Source organism: Brassica napus, chromosome A7 (assembly GCF_020379485.1).
Source record: "Brassica napus cultivar Da-Ae chromosome A7, Da-Ae, whole genome shotgun sequence".
Taxonomy (NCBI): domain Eukaryota; kingdom Viridiplantae; phylum Streptophyta; class Magnoliopsida; order Brassicales; family Brassicaceae; genus Brassica; species Brassica napus.
The window spans coordinates 1,979,238-2,001,792 of record NC_063440.1 but is presented as its reverse complement, the minus strand read 5'-3'; the positions used below and the strand labels follow the sequence as shown (position 1 = coordinate 2,001,792).

The 22,555-nt window shown below is 33.3% G+C and overlaps 3 protein-coding genes and 1 long non-coding RNA gene across 4 annotated transcripts; 2 read left to right on the top strand and 2 right to left on the bottom strand.

Moving 5' to 3' along the window:
• Positions 1-3,751: 3,751 nt before the first annotated feature.
• Positions 3,752-5,113, top strand: LOC106354994. Its single transcript, XM_048737335.1, has 2 exons — positions 3,752-4,614; positions 4,729-5,113. The coding sequence occupies exons 1-2, from the start codon at positions 3,752-3,754 to the stop codon at positions 5,111-5,113; spliced, it is 1,248 nt and encodes a 415-aa protein (XP_048593292.1).
• Positions 5,114-9,123: 4,010 nt separating this feature from the next.
• Positions 9,124-14,161, top strand: LOC106356175. The gene is made up of 4 exons (XR_007315138.1): positions 9,124-12,023; positions 12,097-12,175; positions 12,261-12,402; positions 12,499-14,161. It is a non-coding gene; the product is annotated as an uncharacterized LOC106356175 (long non-coding RNA).
• A 2,131-nt stretch (positions 14,162-16,292) lies between these two features.
• LOC106356174 (protein SHI RELATED SEQUENCE 4) lies at positions 16,293-18,314 on the bottom strand. Its single transcript, XM_013795983.3, has 2 exons — positions 16,951-18,314; positions 16,293-16,632 (listed from the first exon to the last, which is right to left on the bottom strand). The coding sequence occupies exons 1-2, from the start codon at positions 17,393-17,395 to the stop codon at positions 16,418-16,420; spliced, it is 660 nt and encodes a 219-aa protein (XP_013651437.1). The 5' UTR covers positions 17,396-18,314; the 3' UTR covers positions 16,293-16,417.
• A 1,890-nt stretch (positions 18,315-20,204) lies between these two features.
• On the bottom strand, positions 20,205-22,225 carry LOC125576699 (protein SHI RELATED SEQUENCE 4-like). The gene is made up of 2 exons (XM_048737270.1): positions 20,863-22,225; positions 20,205-20,544 (listed from the first exon to the last, which is right to left on the bottom strand). Exons 1-2 carry the CDS (start codon positions 21,305-21,307, stop codon positions 20,330-20,332), a joined length of 660 nt encoding a protein of 219 aa, XP_048593227.1. The 5' UTR covers positions 21,308-22,225; the 3' UTR covers positions 20,205-20,329.
• Positions 22,226-22,555: the final 330 nt, after the last annotated feature.

Sequence of the window (22,555 nt, the reverse complement as noted above, 5' to 3'; positions counted from 1 at the left end):
TTGTGTTTAGAGGAATATTAACTGTATAATATTTATTTTAAGTGGCTTAATTAACATTATTATAATTGTCTTTACATTGTGTGTAGTTTATTTTGCTAATAATTTGGTTCATATTCTAATCATTTTAAATTTTTTGTTTATAATTAGTGCTAATCATTTATCTTCGATAATATATATTTGAACATTTTATTAATTATTTTGTTATTATATTTATGTATGTTCAATGTATAATGTTTATATATATATATATTGTTTTTTATGTAATGGCTATTATTAAATTATGAGTTAATTAAATAAATTATATAATGTTTTATTAGATTATAGATTGGTGCCTACAAAAATAATTGATGTTGCTAACATATAGAAACGTGAATACAATCTTGTGTTCATATATATCATATTAATTACACTTTGTATAAATACTCTTATGCTCTATATATTTCAGTTATAAAATAAAATAAAGATTTTTATTTGACTAAAATGTATGTAAGTTTTATTTACTTAGATATATAATATCCTATAACTTTATTTCCTTATACATTTTTATGAAATAATTCTGATTATTTGAAAAGAATTGACCCGACATAAGCAAATATGGATATAATAAGAGATTTGTCCCAACCGATTTTGTTAATTATTCTAAATTGAAGCCCATCATCTAAAATATTTTTATGGGGAACAACAAATAAACGTTCGTATAGTCTTTTTATGTTTTTTTTTCCGTTAAATCTGCATGACCATGCGGATTATTTGTTATATCAATTATATAAACTGTTTTAGTAGACTACAGAAATATCTTTAAAAAAATATAATTTACAAAATAAAAATGTTTTAATATTTTTATTTTAGTTTATTGAATATATATATATAATTATATGATTTTGTATTTATTAAATATAAAATTGTATAAGATATTATTGAGGAAAAAATGATTACTAACTACATGAAGTATTGAGCATCACATGGCTAACCATGCAAACTAATATGTTATGCATGACAACATCTCTCAACTTTATGATGTTATTTCATTCATCCAAAAACTGATGTGGATATTAGAAATCGTTTAAATATCTTGTTTCGACAATTAAAATATGACCGATCCGACTATAATTTAACTAAAATTAGATTTTGACCCACATTTTAAAAGTGTAAGATTATTTTTAACTAAATCTAATTTACAAAATCAATATTTTTAACATTGTTTTGAGAAGTAGTGTTTTAACATTTTTATTTTAGTGTATTTTAAAACTATATAATTGTATTATTTTTATTTATATTAATCTGTTTTCTTATGAACTTTTCATAAGTAGTGTTTTAACATTTTTATTTTAGTGTATTTTTAAAATGTATAATTGTATTATTTTTATATTTATTAATCTGTTTTGTATTTTAATTATTTTAATCTGTTTTTTAAGAACTTTAAAATAAAAAATTGTAATTCATTTGATTAATTGTGTGATATATACTTCTTTGATAATTTTTTAATTATAAAATTTATTTGCTGCCAATTTATTAACTCTAACATTTTATTTGCTTATAAGTTATGTGATGTCAAAAAAAAGTTATCTGATGTCAAATTAAACCAAACATAATCTTGCGTATATAATTATAAATTATATACTTTTAAGAATAAAAGTAATCAAAGAATAAGAATCTAATGTGAAAGTTTTACTAAATTTTAATGAATGAAATTTTTTATTTATGAAAAAATATATAAAATAATTCATTTACTTAATAATTTAATATTAAACAAATAAAATGTTAGATTCAATAAATTGACATCAAAGAAGTTTTATAATAATTTTTTTAATCAAATAAGTATATATCACACAGTTAATCAAACGAATTACATAAATTTTATTTAAAGTTCATACCAAAACAGATTAAAAGAATTAAAAAAAAAACTAAATTAAATAATATCTTAATAACTTTTATATTTAATACAAAAAATAAAATAATTATATTTTTTAAAATACACTAAAATACAAATATTAAAACACTACTTATCAAAATTTATAAAACATATTGATTTTGTAAATTAGATTTTTGTAAATTAGATTTTGTTAAAAAAATATTATTAAGCTTTAAAAACCCGGGTCAAAAATCTAATTTAGGAAAATTATCGTTATATGTGTCACATTTTAATTGATGAAACAAGAGATTTGAACAGTCTTTGAAATACATATCATTTTTGGATGAATGAAATTAAGCTCGTGATGTTAACTACATATCATCATAAAGTTGAGAGATATTGTCATGCATAATATATACCTCATGTAGCTAACTGTAATTTTTTTTAGATTGCATTGTTAGCCATATGATGACCACTACTTCATGTAATCAGCAATCAATTTTTTTATTATTTAATTAATTTTAGTTATTTCAAATTTTTGTCATGATTCTTTAATAAAATCTCTGTAATTTAATTGATTAAATGTATGATATATTTTTATAAATTTTAACTATAAATTTATTATAATTTATTTATATATAGTATTAATTTTATATTAAAGTTTATTTAAATTTAAATAAATGTACCTTTTTGTTTATGAAAATATAAATAAAACTGTTCTTTGATTTAGTAGATTTGATATTGATTGAAATTATTTTGTAGTATCTAAGCTTGCAAAAATAAGTTTTTCATAAATTATTTGGATGTTTTAGTCAATAATTGTTAAAAAGTTATTTTAAAGATGAGACCTAATTTTTTATATTTTTTTCATAAGATTAATTATTTTGTTTTTTGGAAACATATATAATAGTAAAATATTTATTTCATAATTACTTTATAATAGTGGTGTGTATTTAATTTAAAATCCTACAAAAAAGTTTGGTTCCAATGGAATGTTTATATTTTAATAAGAGAGATTTATAAAATAAGAAAATCTATTAAAACAAATAAATTGAATACTTTATTCAAAACTAATAAATAAATTAAATAAAACCGTCAAAAGAAAAAAATATATGGAAAATTTAAGGAAGATTAAAGCCACGACCAACAAAAAAACTTAAATTAAGAACGTAACCATTACAAAAAATAGCATCACTATTCTACATATTTATATATTAATTACCATTATACCCTTTTCAGATTCTCCCTCTTTGATTTAAGTAATTTTTATTATAAAATGATTATTAATTAATTTTTCAAAGTTGCTCAAAGAAACATAGATTTTTTTCCATAAATAGCATGTTTCAATTTTTTTTTCAAATGTATATATATTTGACTAATTCTGATATGTACTGTTGAAATAGAGAAATATCATATAAACACATACTATTCAATATATAACTATGATAAATATCAGTTTTGTGCGGCTAGGGCTTCCAAAGGCGATATGGCGATTCTGAAGACTCCTCATCAGATTGAGATTTTCCATTGAAATCTCGATCTTCTCCTGATCATTACGTTCATTGACGTAGAGATCAGCCTTCGATTCGTTTGTGGACGGTCCTGGTTCGTGCTTTCTTCCTCAACACGCAACAACCTACTTCTGCTTCCTGTTCTCTCACGCTCCATAGCTTCTCGTCCCACAGTTCCTATAGATCTCATCGGCGGTCGTATACTCGCCTCAGGATCTTTGTCTTGACACGATCTGGTGGTGTTGATCTATCGCGGACGATATTCTGTTGCTTACGAACGGAGCAGACGATACTCTGTTTCTTACGAACAGAGCAGACGATACTCTGTTTCTTCCCGATCAAATCAACAACCAATCTACTGTATCTTTGTACGGTAGAGACATCAACGATGACTTCAAACAAGGGTAAGGGGATTCTTCTTGAGGAGGATGATGATGCGCCGATACTTTTGCCGGATCAAGCAGATGAACATCTCATTAAGGAGTACAGCTTGTCTCTTATTGGCAAGATTTTAAACCCCAAAAAACAAAATGTGGAGCGGCTTATTGTCGCAATGCCAGACCAATGGGGCATGTCAGAGAAGATCACTGCTTGTGATTTGGGCAATGGGCGCTTCTTATTCAATTTTGATAATGAGGAAGATCTTAATTATGTCCTCAACCAAGGACCCTTCCACCATAACTTTTATATGTTTGTGTTGGTTCGTTGGGAGCCAGTGGTTGATGAAAGCTACCCATCTCTGGTACCGTTCTGGATACAACTACAGGGCATCCCCTTGCATCTCTGTACGCATCAGAACTTGGAGGCCATCGGAGACAGACTTGGGAAAGTGGACAAGATTGATTCTGCAGAAGGAAAAATCAGAGTGGAAATTGATTCTAGTAAGCCTCTGAAGTTCACCAGGAAGTTACAAACGCGGAAAAAGGAGGATATCAACATTAAGCTCCACTACGAAATGCTCTTTAAGCATTGTTCTACATGTGGTCTTATGACACATGAGACTCAATACTGTACAATGTATCAGAGCAGTACGCAATCCCAACTGACTGGCCGTGAGACAGTCTTTGATCGCGTAAGACCTAGCACCGGTGGAGATGTCAGTTCACGTGTGCCCTCAGGGAGCGCTCGTGTGAAGGATGAGATAGCTCGGCCTCACAAAGATGGAGCGAGCTCTTACGCTCGAGTTCATCGCTCTACTCACTCAAGCCGCTCTAGTCGTGTTACCAAACCGCGGGATTCTCGATACAATCCGTACTCCTATGTACGAAGCAATGTGTCATCAGGGAAGCATCAAGAAGCGGGCAAGGAGCAGTTGTGGAAGGAAAAACAGGCCAGGCCGCTGAAGATACATGATTAACAACCTAGAGACACGGCCTCCGCTTCAGCTGGCAACACCAAACTTCGCTCGCCCGTCACGGAAGAAGGATCGAGGCGCCTTAGTGATCAACCAGCTAGCGCAACAGTAGTGCCCAAGTTAAGTGTTTCTATGGAGCAGCCTCCCCTGGATAATAATGTCACCTACAGACCACACACAACCCAACTTTCCCATATAGAAGTTGCAGAGGATCTCATTCCTCCATATAATGCTCTGAAGATTGATGCTCTTAATGAGCACGACATCGAGAATGAGGAGGAGATAGCGGATGCATACATGGAGGACAATATCATGGGAAATGAGCTGGCGCTAATAGAGGATGAGGACATGCTAGGGGAAGATCTTGCGCATATTAAATCTTTGGGGGGTGACTGATCATGATCAGAACATTCAAAAAAGCCCAATTCCTATGATTGAGGCGAGTGACTTTGGTGAGAGTGGGGCTGCAAAGGGGGCGAATGAGAAAGCTCTTACAAGGAACATGACTAGATCAGTGTGTCCGGAACCACAACAGGGGAATCAACGACGAGCTTCCCCTCGGATCAATCCCAAACAAGTTCAACAAGTCAATGTCTCTCGCGCTAGGAGGGGACTAAAGCAGACAAGCTCAAAAAAAGTAACACCGGGTGGGAGTACTCAACAGAAAGGTATGGTGGATGCCAAATATCCGCCCCACCGTCATCAATGAAGACGCTCAGTTGGAACTGTCGAGGGATAGGAAACGACCTCACAGTTCGACGCCTCAAGGAGATGTGTCAGAAGCATCGCCCAGGACTCTTGTTTCTGTCTGAGACGAAGAATAAGAAGCTGCTGTTGCAAAACATTCAGGCTGACCTAGGATTTAATAAATTGTTCACCATTGAGCCTCTTGGCCAAAGTGGTGGTCTAGCTTTATTTTTTATGGATGAATTTCAAGTTGATGTTTTATTTTCTAATAATCGTATGATTGATGTAAAAGCAGTCATTAATGGAATAAAAGTCTATATGACATTTGTTTATGGGGATCCGGTGTTAGAAAGAAGAGACCAGGTGTGGGAACGTCTTACGCGTTTCTCAACAACAAGAGATGGACCTTGGTTCATGATAGGGGATTTTAATGAAATAACAGGACATCATGAAAAAGAAGGGGGAAGGAAACGGTCTGATACTTCATTTCTTTCTTTTAATCAAATGATATCAGATTGTGGAATGTTGGAGTTTCCATGTAGTGGGAACCAACTATCATGGGCTGGAAAGCGCACTAATGGCACCATCCGCTGCCGTCTCGATCGTGCTCTTGGTAATGAAGATTGGCATGAAAAATTTCCACACTCCAAAGTTCAATACTTAAGGATGTGGGGATCAGATCATCGTCCGATTCTTGCAGATATTCTATCTAAGCCAACCAGGAAGAGGAAAACCTTCAAGTTTGATAAGCGTTGGTTAGAGAGTGAAGAAATAAGACAAGTAATTTTAGAAGGTTGGAATTCTTCTGATCTCTCCCCGGACGCAAGTATAATGGATCATATATCCAGTTGCAGGAGAGCATTATCTCAATGGAAAAGAGAAAGGGATTTAAATTCTGCAAAAATGGTCGACGATCTTAAGATGATGATGCCACGACCGAAGAGATAGCAGCTGCTCTGAAGGAACTAACTGATGCCCTTAAGGCGGAGGAACAGTTCTGGAGACAGAAGAGTAGGATACTCTGGCTATTGGAGGGTGATTTGAACACGAAGTTTTTTCATGCCATCACAAAGCAGCGACGAGCCAGGAATAAGATTACAAGCCTCTTAGATTCGGCAGGAAACCTTGTAGAGGAGGAGGAAAAATTAGTAGCCATTGCTACTAGTTATTTTAGAGAATTGTTCCAAACATCCAACCCTCAACTCATTGATGAGGCATTAGCAAATGTTTCTACAACAATAACCGACCGGATAAACGCGGATCTTATAGCTCCTGTTTCAGAATGGGAAGTTAGGTCGGCCCTCTTTGCGATGCACCCTGAGAAAGCGCCGGGTCCGGATGGTTTCACTGCCCTCTTTTACCAGAAGTTCTGGGACATTGTGAAGGAGGACTTAACTCGTATGGTTAATGAGTTCCTTTTCGATGGAACAATGGCTAATGGGCTTAATGATGCAAATATATGTCTTATACCTAAGAAGGAGAAGCCAAATGAGATGTCACAATTCCGACCAATAAGTCTATGCAATGTCAGTTACAAGATAATATCCAAGGTCCTATGCCAAAGATTGAAAAAAATAGTACCATACCGAATATCTGAAACACAATCAGCTTTTGCTGCTGGACGACAGATAACAGATAATGTCTTGATAGCTCAGGAAATGTTCCATGCTCTGCGCACGAATTCTGGGGGAAGAGAGAAGCGAATGGCGATAAAGACTGACATGAGTAAGGCATATGATAGGTTGGAGTGGGATTTTATTAGTGCGGTCTTGAAGAAGATGGGTTTTTCAGATACATGGATTGAATGGATAATGCGCTGTGTATCATCAGTGAAATACCATGTCTTATTCAATGGGCAGCCGAGGGGAAATATAACCCCTCAACGGGGTTTACGACAAGGAGATCCTTTGTCTCCTTTCATATTCATCTTATGCACGGAAGCGCTCGTTAGCCTTCTAAATCATGCAGAGAATCAAGGAAAGATTACGGGGATGCGCGTTTCACGTGCTAGCCCCCCGGTATCCCACCTTCTCTTTGCTGATGATAGCCTGTTCTTTTGCAAGGCGGAGTCACGTGAATGCGATGAAGTTATGAAAGCACTTGGGACCTATGGAAAAGCCTCGGGACAATGCATTAATTTTGAAAAGTCGTCCTTACTCTTTGGTAAGAGGATACCTGGACATGTCAAGGATGGTCTGAAACTATCAACTGGGATTGCAAATGAGGGAGGAATGGGTTCCTATCTTGGTATCCCTGAAGATATTAGTGGTTCGAAGGTAAGGCTCTTCGCCTTTCTGAAGGAACGTCTGCAACACCGTGTTAACGGCTGGACAGGAAGATGGCTAACAAGGGGAGGAAAGGAGGTGCTTATAAAGTCGATATTGCTGGCCCTGCCTACGTATGTAATGTCAACGCTTCTTCTACCTCTGGAGACCTGTGAGAACTTAGCTAGTGCCATTGCACAGTTCTGGTGGAGCTCGAATCCTCCGAGGAGAGGAATACACTGGGTGAAGTGGGAGAAACTCTGCAAATCAAGGGAGGAAGGAGGAATAGGTTTCAGGATGATCCATGAATTTAACCTCGCTTTACTTGGCAAGCAATTGTGGAGATTAGTGCAATTTCCGGACTCTCTACTGGCAAGAGTCTTGAGAGGACGATACTTTAGATATAGCTCGCCATTGCGACTAAATGATGCTAACAACCCCTCGTATGGGTGGAGGAGTATAATGGCTGCAAAGCCATTGATAACGCTGGGAATTAGACAAAAGGTGCACTCTGGAAATGAAATCAGGATATGGAAAGATCTGTGGATCCCAACGATACCAGCGAGACCAGCTAGACCAATTGCGCCAGTGCTTCACCCGATGATGCCAGTAAGCAGCTTGATGATCGGAAATCCAAAGAGATGGAATACTGAAATGCTACAGAATTATGTACATCAAGAGGACATCTCATTGATTCAGTCACTGGCCATAAGCCAGGAATATCGACGGGATGGATATTGCTGGAGCTATACAAGGCATGGGATGTACACTGTCAAATCAGGTTACTGGGTGGCAAAAAAATTACTAAAGGATCAGTCACCGGAGACACAGGAGCCTAGTATTACAAAGCTTCAGGCCTATGCTTGGAAGATTAAAGCTCCGACAAAAATGAAACATCTCATTTGGCAGGTGATATCGGGCCAACTAGCAGTAACGAGTAACCTGACCCATCGTCATATGCGATGTGACAACTACTGCCCTCGTTGTGGTGCAGATGACGAAACTGTAAATCATGCCATTTTTGAGTGCCCTCCTGCAGTCCAGACTTGGGCGCATGCATCGACTCCAACGTCGCCGACTCTATTCCCAAGTGGAAGTCAGTTTTCGAATATTGATTACCTATTCTGGAGGAAGAATGATATCGCAGAACCGGAACTGGACAGGGACCCGTATCCTTGGATCATATGGTATATTTGGAAAGCGAGGAATGACAAACTCTTTAGAGGCATCGACAGGGACCCTTTGGAAACTGTCAGACATGCTGAATCTGAATGCCAAGCTTGGTTTGACGCAAACCAAAGACCAGACGAAATCGTGGGAGAACAAATCACGGTAGAGACTCCAACCTCCGAGTGATGCTTGATAGATGGGTCATGGACACATGACACACTCTTTAGTGGTTATGGGTGGACATGGGTAAGTTCAAGTGGAGCATTGCAACTATTGGGAGCAAGAAATCAACGACGGCGAATCTCTCCATTGCATTCTGAACTGGAAGCACTATCGTGGGCAATGGAGTGTATGCTACAGGTATCGACATGCCAATCTTTTGGGACTGACTGCAAGGAATTAATCGCGATGACCAAAGAACCGGGAGCATGGCCGAGCTTCTCTACCGAGCTGGAGGAGTTTATGAAGCTGAAAGCAAGATTCACGGAGTTCTCGATTGTTTTTGTACCTCGTCAGGAAAATGTATTGTCTGATTCATTAGCTAAGATAGCGAGATCCTTCCATAGGGAGTTGTATTACATTGGTTGTTCTGTTCCGGTCTGGTTCCTCAGACCACCTCAAGCTTGAGTAATAGAATAGCCGTTTGAAGAAAAAAAAAAAAAAAAACTATGATAAATAGAATAACACATACATTTTTAAGAAAATATAGAAATCACAAGAAACATTTAACTTATTTCAATTATGTTTTTTCCTCTTCTTCTTATCACAAAGCTTATTTTTCAATTTTAAAAGAAATAACAATAGATTAAGAGAAACTTATCCCAAGAATACAAAGAGTGGTTTAGTTTCAAAAGAAATATGTTTTCTATCAAAAATAAAAATTAACAGAAAGATAAAAAAATTACAAGAATTTAAATATTTCTAAAACGCATATAGAGGTGTAATTAATTAATTTTGAAAATTTAAGTTATGATTATATCAAAAGGTTTCCAAGAATATTAATAGTAATCTATATACAAGTGATTGGAACTTTTCAAAAAGTATTTTTACCAATATATCAAATTAAATAACAACTTTGTAATATACCCATATATAAAAGTTCAAAAAAAAAATGCTCTAAGCCAATGTTTCCAATTTTTGTGAATAGTCACGGTTCTGAGGATCTTGATGTTAAAGATGTAAATTTGTTCAAGTAGATTTTCTCCAAAAAAAAAACTGTCAAAAAATTTATCAAAGTCAATCACCTTCACTCCTAGATTATATTATTCTAACCAGAAAAAAAAAAGAAAAATCTTAGAAAATGGGCCAACGGTGTGGAATCAAAAAGTCTTAAATTCAGACGCACAACCCAAATCAGAAGAAAAAAAAACAAAATTTAGAATGAACTTGCTTTGAACTATCTCAACAATGGTCATTTTCAACAATGGAGACAAAACCAGAGGAAGTAACAAGGCAAGTCCTACAAGGACAAAGGTTGCATGTTACAAATCTTTTAAAAAGTAGATATGACGCATCATGCTAAATTGGCTTTTTTTTGTCAACTTATCATTCTATTGATAAAGCGTATTGGGCTAGATTACAAGTAAATTCATACAATCCAATCCCACCAAAATAAAAGTCCCATAAGAAAATTAAACCTAAGGGTCCAAATCCAATTTATTGATCTGAAGACACCATCTTCAAGAAACACATTTTTTTTTGAATTGAATGTTTAATTTAATTCAAAAGAAAAAAAACTGTTTTTACATCAAGTATTCTCTACTTTCTGATCACAAGCATAAAGAAAATATCTAAAATTCTCAAATTTTAAAAGCCTCCAAATTTTGTGCTTCCTTCTCAACTCTGCCTTCTACCAAACCAGATAGCCATCCCACCTTCATAAGATTTATCTCCTCTCCTTTTAATGACGGTAAATCTGTTTCTCATGTTCTTGTCTATCCTTCTGATCAAGAGTGTGGCTGGACATGGAGCTTCACCATGCCTTCTTCTGTTCCTTTCCCTCCAAATTGTATGAACCGTGGACAGAAGTATATACTTGGCAATGAATACCATAATTTTACTCCAATTCAAAGCTGTTGTAATGAGCCGTACCAGCCTATTCCAATAAACTATGTACTGATCCCTCATTACACCTTTCATAAGAGCCTCCTAGATTTGTGCTCAATAAGCACACTCAAAGAATAAGTGGTTTAAAGTTTCCAGCGGTTTCTGGCATAAAACGCAAGATACATTTGCATTTGCTTTCTAACTTCTCATTCTATCACATGTTGAAAGTCTCCCCTTCATTGTCAACCAAGTGATAAATGAGAACTTTGGAGTAGCATATTTAAACCATACAACCGGGTACCAATCAAACACTTGATACTTCTCTCTTATACTCATCCATGTTTCTTTGGTACAAAACTGTCTCTTGTACTGTCCTTTCTCATTTCTCCACAGTGACACATCTTCCTCATGAGTTAAGTTTGCTTTGTACTTCTCAATCTCTTCCTCAACTCTGTTTAATATTGTGATTCGATGACGCCTTCTTCGATGGTTTCTGCTTTCAGCCACAGTTGCATTTATCGAAATCCTCATATCAATGTAGCCTCTATCTCTTAGCACCTCCTTTAAAGAACCCAATGACGACCACATCTCATGCCAGAAGGATGCTTTCTTACCATCTCTTACTTCAACTCTATAGAACAACTTTGCAATCTCTCGGTATTTAAGTTTTCGTGTTAGCTAAAGACCTGAAGCCTACGCACTAAAACAATGCAAATAAACATCTGACACTTTCTCTCTCTTCTTTTTGTTCCAACTAAGTCCGTTTCTCCTCCATGTGCATGTCTTCTCCTCTACAACCACCTCCTCCGATTCCCAAATTCTCCAAATCTAGGGTTTCGGCTCCGATCTTACTATTTTTGGATCCTCGGCTCTTTAGAGAAAATCGAGCTCATGAGAGTCGTCGCTGATGATGATTCTTCTTCTTCTCCGCCTATTGAAGCTCCGTGTTTCGATTCGATAGATGTGAAGGTGAAGCTAGAGGAAGAGTCGGATTGCGTGAAGAAGACTCGGCCTAGACGCGGTCGTCTGCAGAGAACAAATGGGAAAGCTTCTCCGATTTCTCCGAGAAAGAGGAGAGAAGACGAAGATGTTTGTTTCGTTTGCTTCGATGGAGGTAGTCTTGTCCTCTGCGATCGTAGGTGAGTGAGTAGATTCGAGCTTTTCCAAAATAGAAACTTTTGTAGTTCTGATATGACTTTCTTAATTTGTCAGAGGGTGTACAAAGGTATACCACCCAGTTTGTATAAGCGTACTGAAGCTTTCTTCATATAAAGATCAAAATGAAACTGTGGTAAGTTCTTCTGTGCTTAATGCATTTTGATACATTACTAAAGATTAGGTCTTGGGCTTCTTTAATGATGGTGGTGGGTTTTCAGGTTGGCATATATGTAGCGTGTCAGAAGGATTCTTTCTACACGTGCTATACTTGTCCTTAGTCTGTTTGCAAGAAATGCGTTAGAAGCTCAAAGTATATAGTTGCTTATTGAGAATGCAGCAGCTGAAGCTAACAAAGAAAAGGTACCAAGAAGATTCTGTCAGCATTTTTTCCCTTTTTCTTCTGATGTCACTTTTGTTTTGTGATGTGATTTAGCATGTAAATTTTTGTTTGTCTAGGTGCAGGTTGATTTTGATGATCAATGCAGCTGGGAGTATCTTTTCAAAATTTATTGGATTTCTCTTAAGGAAAAGTTATCTTTATCGTTAGATGATCTTACCAAAGCAAGAAACCCATGGAAAATCATCTAAGAGGAAAGCTACTAACCGGCTTCATGAAAAGGACGGTAGTTTGTAAACATTTTTTTCTGCATTTAGAGAGCCTGCATTTAGAGAGCCTGTTACAAAAAAATATATTCAAATAGTCATCATTTACTAATTCAAATGAGAGTCGCAAACTTCTCTTTCTGAAGTCGAATCTTCTCTTTACTCTTTTAGTTCAAATCCTTCCCTCCAACGGCCACTTCCACTTCCATCTCATCCTCTCCATTCGAGCTTTCCCTGTTCTTCCTCCTATAATATGAATTATGGTATGATTCAGCAATATGCAATGCACACAGTAATATTAAACTCGCTTTAGCAGCTTATCAGATAGTAAATGGAGTATCACCATTGACAAGTAATATTAAAATTATAGAGAATGGAAATGCACAGTATGATACAATCCTTATTGCAACTAAGTTGGTGTCTTTTATTATCATATTAATTATCCTATTTCAGGTCAGATAAGAAGGAATATTTCTTGTTGAAGCGCTTAGAAAAATAAATAAATAGAGGAAGACTTCTTGCTGCAGCGTTTTGGTATATGTTTTTTTTAATGACAACAACCCATTATATTATTCATATTTGAGATAGTCTATGTAACTAGACCGAAATAGAATAACCAACAAAACAAATGTTCCTATTGTCCTAACTAAATGATCGGCAGTTCCATTATGTCCTCTATGAATATAGATGATCTTTGAAACCTTCCCTTGAGATTTTCAATCTCCTTCAAGTATGTTGGCTACCATTGCTATTATATCTCTTTGTAATCCGTATCAAATTTTTGACATGTCGAATGATGCAACATGCTATCCATAGTCCATCGAAGCGCTTCTAACTCTGTGTACAATAGAAATTCTCTTTATCTTATATTTTTCGTATCCATGAGTTGTGGCTGTCCATCACCATCAAGCTATGTTCATCCACATCCACTTTCTAAAGAAGTAGAGATCCAAGAAATATCCACCAAACAAATACTTTCCAAGCGTAAAACTTGAGGCGGTATTACAGGCTCAAAATCTAAATATGTAGTTAGTGAATTCGCCAAGAACCATGCTTGGCATTGTCCTTCAGCATATATGTGTAACATTTATATAAACAAAGATTGAATACATTAAATCATATTTCACTGTAAGGTAGTTTATATATAACATAATATATAAAATGTAATAAAGAAAGCTCAAACTTTAATTTATGTATTGCTAATTTCTTTTAGCATAGTAGGATTTGTAAATGTAATACAGTTCTGCATGGATTTGGATAAAATTTTTGTTGTTATAAAAAGGGGGCCTCCAAATAAAAAAAAAAAAAAAAAGACTTAGAATGGCTCAACTCAAGGGCTAACAAAATAAGTAGAAAATTAATACATCCGTACCTAATTTAAACAGTTATCCAAGTGGCCAACAAACAACAACCTCAGTTATTGGATTTTACTGTGATAGACCATCCCTAATCATGCATAGGCACGTTACACATTTACATAACTACTCACAGAGTTGTGAGTTGTCTTTTTCATTTAATTGTCTATTTTGGTTCTTTCAATCACTATCATCACTAGATATCCTAGATTGGCATCACTAGATATCCTAGATGGTTGCAGAGTAGACATTCTTCTTTGCAGAATTATTTATCCACTTAATTATATCTCAACTTTCCTTCACATTTTCCGAATTGTTTTGGAATAATTTTGTTATGACTTATGACAACTTTGTAGGAATAAGTTTGAACTACTTTTCTCTATTAGAAACAAATATTGCCGATGTTACCATTCTTTCCTAAAACTGTCATTTATTGAGTTTTTTCTTAATCTTATATATTAAAACAGAAGTCATGACTTATTTCATGTGTGATTTTTTATTTGGACCACCTCTTAGAAAGTTGCTTAAATGATTTTTTATATAAATATTTGAATTATTCAATTATTTTAAAACTAACTAATCAAATAGATATTCCTTTATTTTCTCTAAATTTGCATCTGAATAAAATCTTTTCATATCTTTTTCATAATATAAATTTATTCTTTTCACTAAAACAAACCTTTTATTTTAATTATTTAATTAATCTCGTATTTATTTAAAATATAGTTATATTTTTCATTTTTTCACTAAAACAAACCCTTAAAATATTTAATATTTCGTCTTTGTTTAAAATATAAATGTATTTTCCATTTTTCACTAAAACACACCTTATTAATTTTGTAATTTTAATTAAAATCATGTGCAATTATGCATTAAATTTATGATATTAATTTAATATAAGATTTTTCAATTAAATCTTGGATCCCTAACGATATGATTTTCAATTTAAAAATTTGTACCACATGATTAAAAATGTGCTATGAATATGAACAATCGGTTTACAAATGCTATTTTGATAGTATAATAGATCTGTGTTATTAAATATAGTGATTGGTTTAATTTATATTTTAATAATAAGAGTATATGAATACTTTGTTAACATAAAAGTAATAATTCTTATTTCTATATAGACTAAGCTTATATATTATTCATTAATGCAATTGTTTTTATACTGTTTTTATCTTGTGCAGTTTTGAAAGTGCAATATGTATTCTACTAATTAATGTCATTAACTTAAATGACTGACAAATGATTGAAAAATATATTTTCATATGAATATGTTTATTTTCAATCTGTTCATCATCAAATATAATGGTATGTATAAATGTTAATTGTATAAAGTGATGTATCATAGATGAAAGATTGCAAAAAAAAAATTAACACCAAAAACTCATTGCAAATAATCCAAGAGTTTTGGAGTAATACAACCAAACAATTAAAATCTAAATCACCAATAGACAACATAATAAACCTCAATAAAACAAAGATAATGTAGAAAAATACAGATTTAAAATAACAATGACAATGACAAAGACGATGCACTACTATTTTTGGTTCAATAATTTAAATGAAACATATGTTTTATGAATCAAACTTAGTATAGGTTATTGCGTCAAATATTTAAATCATACAAATAATTCGATACATGACCTATATATTTCATGACCTATATACAATTAATATATATGTATGGCCAAAACCTATATATAGGTTAACATATATGTATGGCAAAAATCTAAAATACAAGTATACCCTGAATGAAATATCTAAGTCAGTGTTAAATTAAGTGTTATTTTCCATAAATATAACTTAAACTTAATAAGAAAAATACCACTAACAGTTTAAAACAATAAATTAAATTATTGTTTGTGAACTATAAAATTTTATATCACTAATCATGTAAAACAAATATGTATGTTTATAAAAGTTAAAATAATTACCCGCACGGTTGTGCGGGTAGAGATCTAATTATTCATTAAATTAGAAAAAATTCCACTTTTTACCCCCAATAAAAAGAAGAAAAATCCACTAACATTTAATCTATAAGAATAAAGTATAAATGATTTATTTTTAAAAACTAACTCTAGTACTTCGACTTAAACAGACTGTCGTCTCCTAACATTAATGGATTGTTCATTTTGTGGACATATATTTATAGTAATAATAATTAAACTTCCTACCTTTACCCATATTCAGGAGAAGCAACAGGAACAATTAGCATATATATACCAAAATACAGTCGATCTAATTGCACTCCAGGCTCAAATTGTACTGATTTCTCTCACTTGACGATTCATCAGGTAATCATTTATTAATGATTATAGGCTAATATAAAAGTAGCAAAGCTCTTATAGACATATTTCAAAAAAATACATAACATACGACATATTACATTTAAAAAAAAGTGTATGCAACAATTAAGATCTTGATGGGTTCTCATGGAATTGTGTACCAGGCATCATCATGCTTTCTGGGCCTTGGCTATATAAAATTCCCTTAAAGACGTGACCAGCTATGCCCACGGTCGTCTGGTAAGCAAATTGGCTTTCTCCGTCGTCTGTGCCGCTCATTCTAACGCACCGGAAATGTGCATCTGAGCTCACTTCTTCTGGAAATGCTGTCCCATCCATCTCTAACCCAAACAAAGTTGCACAGACTTAATGCAAAACAGTTCAAAACAAACATATATAACAAACCAATGATGTTGATTGCTTCTAACAAAAATTGTGTTTTACACCTTTCTTACATTAAAATACAAAATATGTTAATTTTCATCATTTTGAAATGAAATTTTAGAAATTTCTTTTTGTTTTTTATTCACAATTGCGATATTGTATTTTTATCATAGAAAAAAAATGATGCATTGTCTATTGAGATAAAAGATAATAATAACATAAAATAAAACACAAAAAAACAATTATGCAGCACGAATGGAAAACTTAAACCCAACCTGGCGAGTCTAAGGTATCCGGTAGATCCCAACTCCGTTTTGGGATATTGCCAACTCCGCAGCCACGGCCATTTCGATTTCCTGTTGGCGTCTCTATCTGCTGCTGCCGCTCACGGCGTTTGGCGGCAGGGATCCATGTGCTCCTCACGTGAGTGGGACAATCGAGCCCTTGGCTCTTACAACAAGTTCTGCACCGCATATGTGTGCAACCTTTCTTGGCTTGGTTTCCACAGTCTTGACAACTTATGGTTACGGATCTTGATGATGACGTAGTCACATCACAGACGTTGATCTGACCAGGATATAGATCGAGGCTTTGCTGCTGCCATATCTGCTGCTGATTATTGTGGCTCGTATTTGAGCTACCTGTGTTTCTGTACCAAAGCCAATTTGTCTTGTGCTGATTGTCTTCTTCGTTGTTTCTTGATGATCCTATCCCAGCCATTTTTAAACTCCAACTAGCTCCTCCTTGAAACCTGGGTTAGAAGTATGATATTAAAAATCAATCAGAAACCCTAATTACCATGAAGATATAGGCACCCCGATCGGGGTCTTCTCTTTTCTTTCAATGCTCTTAAAACATCTCTCTTCCCCTACAGAATGTGTTCAAACTTGGTAGATGAGTGGTTGGGGTGACGAAAGAGAGAGACTACTTGCTCTAGATTTCTTTTACGCCGAATGTGCAGAGAATTTATGTTCGTCGTTTTGGACAGATTTTGTGAAACCAAAGTGAAAAACTTGATCACTGAGCAAAAAGCAAAGCGAAACCAATCAAAGAACTCTCTCCCTCTCTCTATATACAACTCTTCTGTCCTTTATTTCTCTCATCCTATCAGTTCAACACGACTTACTCTGTCCTGCACATTCGAGGGACCATAGTTTGACACGTGGTAACAACTGAACCGGAAAACTCGCACATGGATCTATACGTTATACTAGCTACACTTGTCTTCCTCATCTCAAATTCTACCTAATTAATTAATGGCATAGTTAAGGTTTTATCTAGGGCAACTTCGTACGGTTGAAAACAAAACAAAAAATCATCATTTTTACTTTTCAAATAAAAAGAAGAAACCATATCGTTAAATATATTCCTTTTGAGTATAATATAAACTCATAGGGTTAATTAGTGTTTAATATATATCATTGGATCCTCTTTTTACACACCAAGGAGTTTCAGTAATTAGATATATACATATACTATTTAAGAGATACTTACAGAATAGTTACTTTCTCCAAGTTGATAAATTCATTAATAAAACCAACAGATAACCAACCCAATATATGGTTGATATCACAATTTAGATGAAATCATTCAAACTACATATACATACAATTCTATCGGTTTTAAAGTAAATAAGTTTTTTTTTTCTTCTTTTTTTTTTAAATATCGCTAAAGTTATTTAAAACTTCTTATATATTAAAACAGAAGTCATGACTTATTTCATGTGTGATTTTTTATTTGGACCACCTCTTAGAAAGTTGCTTAAATGATTTTTTATATAAATATTTGAATTATTCAATTATTTTAAAACTAACTAATCAAATAGATATTCCTTTATTTTCTCTAAATTTGCATCTGAATAAAATCTTTTCATATCTTTTTCATAATATAAATTTATTCTTTTCACTAAAACAAACCTTTTATTTTAATTATTTAATTAATCTCGTATTTATTTAAAATATAGTTATATTTTTCATTTTTTCACTAAAACAAACCCTTAAAATATTTAATATTTCGTCTTTGTTTAAAATATAAATGTATTTTCCATTTTTCACTAAAACACACCTTATTAATTTTGTAATTTTAATTAAAATCATGTGCAATTATGCATTAAATTTATGATATTAATTTAATATAAGATTTTTCAATTAAATCTTGGATCCCTAACGATATGATTTTCAATTTAAAAATTTGTACCACATGATTAAAAATGTGCTATGAATATGAACAATCGGTTTACAAATGCTATTTTGATAGTATAATAGATCTGTGTTATTAAATATAGTGATTGGTTTAATTTATATTTTAATAATAAGAGTATATGAATACTTTGTTAACATAAAAGTAATAATTCTTATTTCTATATAGACTAAGCTTATATATTATTCATTAATGCAATTGTTTTTATACTGTTTTTATCTTGTGCAGTTTTGAAAGTGCAATATGTATTCTACTAATTAATGTCATTAACTTAAATGACTGACAAATGATTGAAAAATATATTTTCATATGAATATGTTTATTTTCAATCTGTTCATCATCAAATATAATGGTATGTATAAATGTTAATTGTATAAAGTGATGTATCATAGATGAAAGATTGCAAAAAAAAAATTAACACCAAAAACTCATTGCAAATAATCCAAGAGTTTTGGAGTAATACAACCAAACAATTAAAATCTAAATCACCAATAGACAACATAATAAACCTCAATAAAACAAAGATAATGTAGAAAAATACAGATTTAAAATAACAATGACAATGACAAAGACGATGCACTACTATTTTTGGTTCAATAATTTAAATGAAACATATGTTTTATGAATCAAACTTAGTATAGGTTATTGCGTCAAATATTTAAATCATACAAATAATTCGATACATGACCTATATATTTCATGACCTATATACAATTAATATATATGTATGGCCAAAACCTATATATAGGTTAACATATATGTATGGCAAAAATCTAAAATACAAGTATACCCTGAATGAAATATCTAAGTCAGTGTTAAATTAAGTGTTATTTTCCATAAATATAACTTAAACTTAATAAGAAAAATACCACTAACAGTTTAAAACAATAAATTAAATTATTGTTTGTGAACTATAAAATTTTATATCACTAATCATGTAAAACAAATATGTATGTTTATAAAAGTTAAAATAATTACCCGCACGGTTGTGCGGGTAGAGATCTAATTATTCATTAAATTAGAAAAAATTCCACTTTTTACCCCCAATAAAAAGAAGAAAAATCCACTAACATTTAATCTATAAGAATAAAGTATAAATGATTTATTTTTAAAAACTAACTCTAGTACTTCGACTTAAACAGACTGTCGTCTCCTAACATTAATGGATTGTTCATTTTGTGGACATATATTTATAGTAATAATAATTAAACTTCCTACCTTTACCCATATTCAGGAGAAGCAACAGGAACAATTAGCATATATATACCAAAATACAGTCGATCTAATTGCACTCCAGGCTCAAATTGTACTGATTTCTCTCACTTGACGATTCATCAGGTAATCATTTATTAATGATTATAGGCTAATATAAAAGTAGCAAAGCTCTTATAGACATATTTCAAAAAAATACATAACATACGACATATTACATTTAAAAAAAAGTGTATGCAACAATTAAGATCTTGATGGGTTCTCATGGAATTGTGTACCAGGCATCATCATGCTTTCTGGGCCTTGGCTATATAAAATTCCCTTAAAGACGTGACCAGCTATGCCCACGGTCGTCTGGTAAGCAAATTGGCTTTCTCCGTCGTCTGTGCCGCTCATTCTAACGCACCGGAAATGTGCATCTGAGCTCACTTCTTCTGGAAATGCTGTCCCATCCATCTCTAACCCAAACAAAGTTGCACAGACTTAATGCAAAACAGTTCAAAACAAACATATATAACAAACCAATGATGTTGATTGCTTCTAACAAAAATTGTGTTTTACACCTTTCTTACATTAAAATACAAAATATGTTAATTTTCATCATTTTGAAATGAAATTTTAGAAATTTCTTTTTGTTTTTTATTCACAATTGCGATATTGTATTTTTATCATAGAAAAAAAATGATGCATTGTCTATTGAGATAAAAGATAATAATAACATAAAATAAAACACAAAAAAACAATTATGCAGCACGAATGGAAAACTTAAACCCAACCTGGCGAGTCTAAGGTATCCGGTAGATCCCAACTCCGTTTTGGGATATTGCCAACTCCGCAGCCACGGCCATTTCGATTTCCTGTTGGCGTCTCTATCTGCTGCTGCCGCTCACGGCGTTTGGCGGCAGGGATCCATGTGCTCCTCACGTGAGTGGGACAATCGAGCCCTTGGCTCTTACAACAAGTTCTGCACCGCATATGTGTGCAACCTTTCTTGGCTTGGTTTCCACAGTCTTGACAACTTATGGTTACGGATCTTGATGATGACGTAGTCACATCACAGACGTTGATCTGACCAGGATATAGATCGAGGCTTTGCTGCTGCCATATCTGCTGCTGATTATTGTGGCTCGTATTTGAGCTACCTGTGTTTCTGTACCAAAGCCAATTTGTCTTGTGCTGATTGTCTTCTTCGTTGTTTCTTGATGATCCTATCCCAGCCATTTTTAAACTCCAACTAGCTCCTCCTTGAAACCTGGGTTAGAAGTATGATATTAAAAATCAATCAGAAACCCTAATTACCATGAAGATATAGGCACCCCGATCGGGGTCTTCTCTTTTCTTTCAATGCTCTTAAAACATCTCTCTTCCCCTACAGAATGTGTTCAAACTTGGTAGATGAGTGGTTGGGGTGACGAAAGAGAGAGACTACTTGCTCTAGATTTCTTTTACGCCGAATGTGCAGAGAATTTATGTTCGTCGTTTTGGACAGATTTTGTGAAACCAAAGTGAAAAACTTGATCACTGAGCAAAAAGCAAAGCGAAACCAATCAAAGAACTCTCTCCCTCTCTCTATATACAACTCTTCTGTCCTTTATTTCTCTCATCCTATCAGTTCAACACGACTTACTCTGTCCTGCACATTCGAGGGACCATAGTTTGACACGTGGTAACAACTGAACCGGAAAACTCGCACATGGATCTATACGTTATACTAGCTACACTTGTCTTCCTCATCTCAAATTCTACCTAATTAATTAATGGCATAGTTAAGGTTTTATCTAGGGCAACTTCGTACGGTTGAAAACAAAACAAAAAATCATCATTTTTACTTTTCAAATAAAAAGAAGAAACCATATCGTTAAATATATTCCTTTTGAGTATAATATAAACTCATAGGGTTAATTAGTGTTTAATATATATCATTGGATCCTCTTTTTACACACCAAGGAGTTTCAGTAATTAGATATATACATATACTATTTAAGAGATACTTACAGAATAGTTACTTTCTCCAAGTTGATAAATTCATTAATAAAACCAACAGATAACCAACCCAATATATGGTTGATATCACAATTTAGATGAAATCATTCAAACTACATATACATACAATTCTATCGGTTTTAAAGTAAATAAGTTTTTTTTTTCTTCTTTTTTTTTTAAATATCGCTAAAGTTATTTAAAACTGTTAATTAAGGTATAGTATTTGTAATTATCATTTAAAGAAGAAAATCAAAGTGATGCAATCCTAGTCGAACCAATCAAAGGTACAACCTTGGACGAACAAGACGGTTGTAGAACTATGGTTGAACCACTCAATGAAAGACCAACAAAAAATTAGATCAACCCGAGTGGACTAAAAAAGTGCTTGGAAAGGAATCAGATGGACCTGAGTCTGTTTTGAAGAATGATAGACTTTTTCATTGAAAAAGTAAAGCCAACGACCATTTCAAACATGCCATTTCTAAA

Bases quoted from the DNA above. Each gene is read 5' to 3' on its own strand.
- LOC106354994 (XM_048737335.1), top strand. From the start codon at position 3,752: ATGACTTCAAACAAGGGTAAGGGGATTCTTCTTGAGGAGGATGATGAT. The intron at 4,615-4,728 runs GTACTCCTATGT...TTAACAACCTAG, and splicing joins CGGGATTCTCGATACAATCC to AGACACGGCCTCCGCTTCAG.
- LOC106356174 (XM_013795983.3), bottom strand. From the start codon at position 17,395: ATGGCTGGGATAGGATCATCAAGAAACAACGAAGAAGACAATCAGCAC. The intron at 16,633-16,950 runs GTTGGGTTTAAG...TGTTTGGGTTAG, and splicing joins GGATACCTTAGACTCGCCAG to AGATGGATGGGACAGCATTT.
- LOC125576699 (XM_048737270.1), bottom strand. From the start codon at position 21,307: ATGGCTGGGATAGGATCATCAAGAAACAACGAAGAAGACAATCAGCAC. The intron at 20,545-20,862 runs GTTGGGTTTAAG...TGTTTGGGTTAG, and splicing joins GGATACCTTAGACTCGCCAG to AGATGGATGGGACAGCATTT.